Source organism: Etheostoma cragini, chromosome 13, assembly GCF_013103735.1.
Source record: "Etheostoma cragini isolate CJK2018 chromosome 13, CSU_Ecrag_1.0, whole genome shotgun sequence".
NCBI lineage: Eukaryota > Metazoa > Chordata > Actinopteri > Perciformes > Percidae > Etheostoma > Etheostoma cragini.
The window spans coordinates 21873953-21878970 of record NC_048419.1 but is presented as its reverse complement, the minus strand read 5'-3'; the positions used below and the strand labels follow the sequence as shown (position 1 = coordinate 21878970).

The window sequence follows — 5018 nt, the reverse complement described above, 5'->3', positions numbered from 1 at the left end:
AATAGGTTTGTTTGCACCATATGTAATTGCTTGATATTTTTCCTGCAGGGATTATGGCATGGCTGAAGAAACGTATTACTGTAATATCGCAGTAAGCAAATAGCGGCTTGAATCAGCAAATGATGTGCGCTGTAGGAACAAAGTTGTGCACAGAAAAATATCAGGATTTTGTGCAGGAAATAATTGTCGGAATTGGTGTGTGTGTGTGTGTGTGTGTGTGTGTGTGTGTGTGTGTGTGTGTGTGTGTGTGTGTGTGTGTGTGTGTGTGTGTGTGTCTGTGTCAGACTGACAGAAAACAACAGCAGATAAAAGGGAGGCACAAGAATCTCAGTTCAGCATTCTTAACATTCTATTAATCCTAATCCAATCTATTTCCCTTGTATTGTTGTACTTTCATTGTGTTGCTGTATTGTTAAGCACCTTGTGTTCCAATTTTGTGTGAAAGGCTCTATATACATACATGAATAAAGTTTAAATCAGGACAAAAAAATGATAAATTGTAACAAACTATTAGAGATCAAAGCCGGAAACACAGCACCAAGATGCCTCTTGCATGAATTATTGGTCCTCGGGACTCACCATAGGCTGATTACATTCATGGTTTGGCATCACAAGTGAATCAGTTGTGTGTGTGCTCCGTGTGTGAGAGGGTCAGGACTTTAATCTCTGGCCCCCAGATTCAGTAAGGACGACCAAAATCAATCAAGCCTGTGTGAAGGAAATCGATATCCATTAAAAGGCACCGAAAAAAGTGTAGGATGGAGGAAACAAAAACAAGCCTGCTGTGTATGTGTTGTAGTGACACAGCAGCATAAAAGGTATTGGTTATCTGCGATTTGGAAGTTTGTGTGATGTTTAATAAAAAACTATTATCTATAAGATCAAAACAGGGTTGTTCAATTACAATTTTAAGAGGTCCTAAAATGGTCCAACCCAGGTCCATACCTTATAATGTCTTTATTTTCATACAGTAGGTAAATAGTGAGAACTCTAGATGTTCAATGTGAAGATCTTTCAAGATAAAGTGTTAGTCAGAAAAGCAAAAATTGCTGCTCAAAATGTTTATTCACAATTACAAACGGTTCATCAAATCCATGTCCATGGTGTCCTCCCAAGGTTCAAGACAAAGAAAAAACTCCTCTGTCCCTCCTTTAAGGGGTACTGGGAGTAAACTCTCTCTTCTTTCCAGGATTTCTAGTGGAAGTGGATAATTGGTGTTGGACTCCGTCCTCTGCAGAGACAGATTTAGAAGCTCTGATTTGTTTTTAGTTCCACTGGTGGCCTCTGCTTTAATCTGCTGTTTTGATTCATCAGCTGTATCTTCACTGCCTTGCATGGGGTCCGGCTCTGCTCTGACAACACCTTGCCCTGCTACGCTGTTCACTGCAGAATCTGCCACGCTGTTCCTTTCCTCTTCTGAAATGATTTTTTCTTCAGCTTTAGTCCCAGCCTTCTCAGCTCTGATCTTCTCTAGCAGTCGTTCATACTTCTGTGCAAAGCTCCCCGGCTTTGGTGGTGGCTGCAACGCTGACCTTGACAGCTTTTCAGGAGCACCCGGACGAATGTAGCCTTCATATACGAGGCTGTGGGCTTTCCTACTCCGTGTATAGAGTGCAATACAGTCCTGTTGCCGACTAGCACCAGAAAACACAGGCAGAGTAGCCCACTCTGCTGGCATCTTACACAGAACATATTTTTTTGTTGATGGAGCAACTGCAAAATGACAGCACAAACACAATATTGAGATTGCTCACATGATAATATAACATGTCTAAGAAAAAAAAAAAAAAGCATACACAAAGAAATTGCTATCTTGCAATTTTAAAAGAAGAAAGGGGTGAAAATGATTTTAATTCTTCCACGAATTAAATGCTTAAACATGTCACTAATGTAAGAAACTGTGGGACATTCAGATTTTTTGATCCTTAAAACATTTACAGTGAATAGCAGTGTAATTATTATTCATCTCTAAAAGGTTGAACTGTGGCATCTCAATAGCAATTAAAATGACACAAAAGAAAACAGAACCCTTGTGTTCAATGTTAAATTTCAACTTACTCTTTTTTGATGTTTCCATTATTGTGGATATCTGTGACTATCCTGCAGAAAACAAAGTTATCAGTGATTAAAATCCACTGAAGGCAGCACCATATGTAAACAAAATGGTTGTCCTAGCAACCAAATTCAAAATACAACACTGGAATACAGTGTGATGAATATTTGTTTCTTTTTAAAACAAAAACACACAAAAACATTTATCTCAAATTGAGAGGAGATGTTTTATGCCAGATTTAGCTATTAACTAATTTCCCTTTGCAGTTCCCGGTCAGGTACACAGAACAATCACGAGAAAAATTCATTTACATGGTACACAGACATAGGCTGCATCCAAAATCGCATACATTACACACTCAATATGTACAGTACACTATACTTGAACACACTATTGTGTGAATAAGCTGTAGTATGTATCTTTTTTGACACTGTGAGCTGTAACCACCATGTCACTTCCTGGGAGCCTCTTTTCTCTAAAAAAGTGTCTAGTCCAGTGTTCAAAGATGACAAAATCATTGATTTTCAATATGTAGAAAGGTAAATGTATGAAGTTACTGAGCTGCCTGGGTCGCTGTTCATTGTGGTGTCTGTTGTAAACGTTGTCATCACTACCATATTGCATTGTGAGATATTTTTGGCACTGTTTATGCCAGTGTTTGCATACTGCAATAGTTCACCCGAAATAGTATGCAATTCACGTACTATTGGTTTCATGCTAAGGTTTCAGACAAACTAAAATCACACACTGTTTTAATACATGTTAGTGTGGGTTTTTACCCAACCGTAGTCTCTTCCACACATGTACATACATAATTATAAAGACAAATCTACAAGCAGAAATTAACACATAATTTCCAGCACACTCATCCAGTACAACTATTAAATTACAATGCATTACAATTAAAAACCTGAATCATGCTCATTAGCACCCAACTCTGCACCTGTACAAAGTGTCTTCCAGCTCTTTGTTTTGGTTTTCCAGCAGCAGCAGCAGCAGACAGCTGTTTTCAGCACAAAAAAAGCTCTGATAAACCCACTGTAAACTTTCTGCATATTGAAGCTATGGCGCACTATCAAGTGGTTTAAATTGCTTGCAGTGTATACAAAATAATTATCTACAAAGTAACTAAATAAGGAGTAATTCATGATTCATGTCATCAGCGGTTTCATTCATCAATCACTTCCTCATTCACTGACTAGTAAGGTCCAATCATAGTCACGTAGGTGTACGTGATTCACCATTCATTTCCCTGGCAAAACTCCCTCCACCATCACAATCTCATAGTGAGCTTTTGGGTTTTGGTAATTCAACTAAGATTTAAGAAAACCCAATTACCTTAATAAAATAAAGAAAAGGCATCAACTCCTGCTCCCTCAAAAAACCTAAATGTGCAACAAAAACACTTTAGAAATTGAACGACTGGATGCAAGATGCCCGTTTGTCATTTAAAGTCCAACTTCTATGTGTACTGGAGCTTTAAACAAGTTTACACGTCACACTTGCATGGGTTTTATATTGGACCACAACTGGCTTCCAAACTAGTCAGATGTCAGAAAGAAAACTATCCTTGTACAAGCATGTCCTGAGGTCAGATTTAAGATGAGCGCAACGAGCGTGCATGCTGATGTGAGCATTTAGTTCAAGTGTAGCCTCACAGAGCCACTAGTACGGCTGTAGACTCTGTTTTCTGTTCCATTTACAATTAGGAAGACACTGTATCTTGGTTGACAGATATTATGAAAGCCATCAAAATCAATAACACAGTCAATGCATTTCAGGCATCACAACAAATGTAATAACATGAAATGCAACAAAAAGCAGTCATTCAGATAATAAACTGTCAGATCCATACATATACACATATATCTCAGGCCTTTTTGTTGCACGTCTTACTACTGTTACAGGCACTGGTCTTCTCTTTTCCATTTGCTCTGGACATATGGTCTTCTATATATAAAAGCAGTGGACTAGAGGACTGTGGGGCATGACTTTCTTGGCAAACTGCCAACTACAACAGCCATCCATCCTGTGTGTCAGTCAGGGTTTGCTTGTACTCAATTTGCACAACCTTGGCTGGATATTTTTCATCTGAGCTGCAAGCCCTGCACAGCGCTGCCTCGCCCCAGAGCAATGATAACAACTCCAAATTCCACCTCAAGTTATATTTCATGCTAATGAATTAATGTTCCCTTTCCCATTTTCAGCCTGGAAATATGTTCCTCTCCCATGCCAAAATGAATAAAATCAAATCAGTCTTGTCATTTGCAGCTGATTTGTTAAGGTAACAGCTCGGTTTACTTCTTTTCCCTCGGCAGGGCTGATGAAACAGCACAGCTGTGTTCCTGTTAGCGATTCTGATAACATCAACTTAAATGCCGTCTGAGGAGTTGGGCAATTAATATGGAGTTACAAACGTCAAGCTGACTCAGATCAATAAATTAAACGCTGTATAAATTCTCCATAACAAAAACACCATATCACAGAAAAAGGCACTCCTTAAAACTCCCGAACTTTCCCAAGTTTGAAAGTAAAAGTGAAAGTGAAAGTTGTCTTTAGATCCACATTGCAAGCCGGAACTGCTAACAGCATATTCAGGATACTTTATAAGGGTGCCATCTGCCAAAATGTGAACAAAAATTCAGGCTAAAAACAAACTGCGGTTTTTAGCTTGTAGCCACAGGTAATTCTCTGCCTCCATAGTGATATTATATTTCCTGTTTACATCCCCAAAAGTGTAGTTTCACTAGACTTTGAAATCCCCTGGTCCTACATTAATTAAGGCTGGACTGCCAACTGAGTAAAGCAGGGGCTCCAGAACTGTGTCAACTGTGGCATTTTTAATAAAAGATGTGTTTGGGAATATGCAGCACAAAAGCACAAAATCTGCTGATAAGGGACTTAAAGTGGGTCCTGATTCCCAATGTCATCTTGAGACCCTGCGTCAAAATATTTTAAACTAAGA

General features: G+C 38.9%; 1 protein-coding gene across 3 annotated transcripts; it reads right to left on the bottom strand.

Moving 5' to 3' along the window:
• Positions 1-1043: 1043 nt before the first annotated feature.
• Positions 1044-2191, bottom strand: LOC117956122. 3 transcript variants are annotated; one of them, XM_034891019.1, is made up of 3 exons: positions 2059-2191; positions 1363-1713; positions 1044-1231 (listed from the first exon to the last, which is right to left on the bottom strand). In XM_034891019.1, exons 1-3 carry the CDS (start codon positions 2075-2077, stop codon positions 1152-1154), a joined length of 450 nt encoding a protein of 149 aa, XP_034746910.1. In that variant the 5' UTR covers positions 2078-2191; the 3' UTR covers positions 1044-1151. The 3 variants fall into 3 exon arrangements, with proteins under 3 accessions (XP_034746910.1, XP_034746909.1, XP_034746908.1); XM_034891018.1 differs by having other exon boundaries at positions 1044-1378; positions 1424-1713; XM_034891017.1 differs by having other exon boundaries at positions 1044-1713.
• Between the last annotated feature and the right edge of the window lie 2827 nt (positions 2192-5018).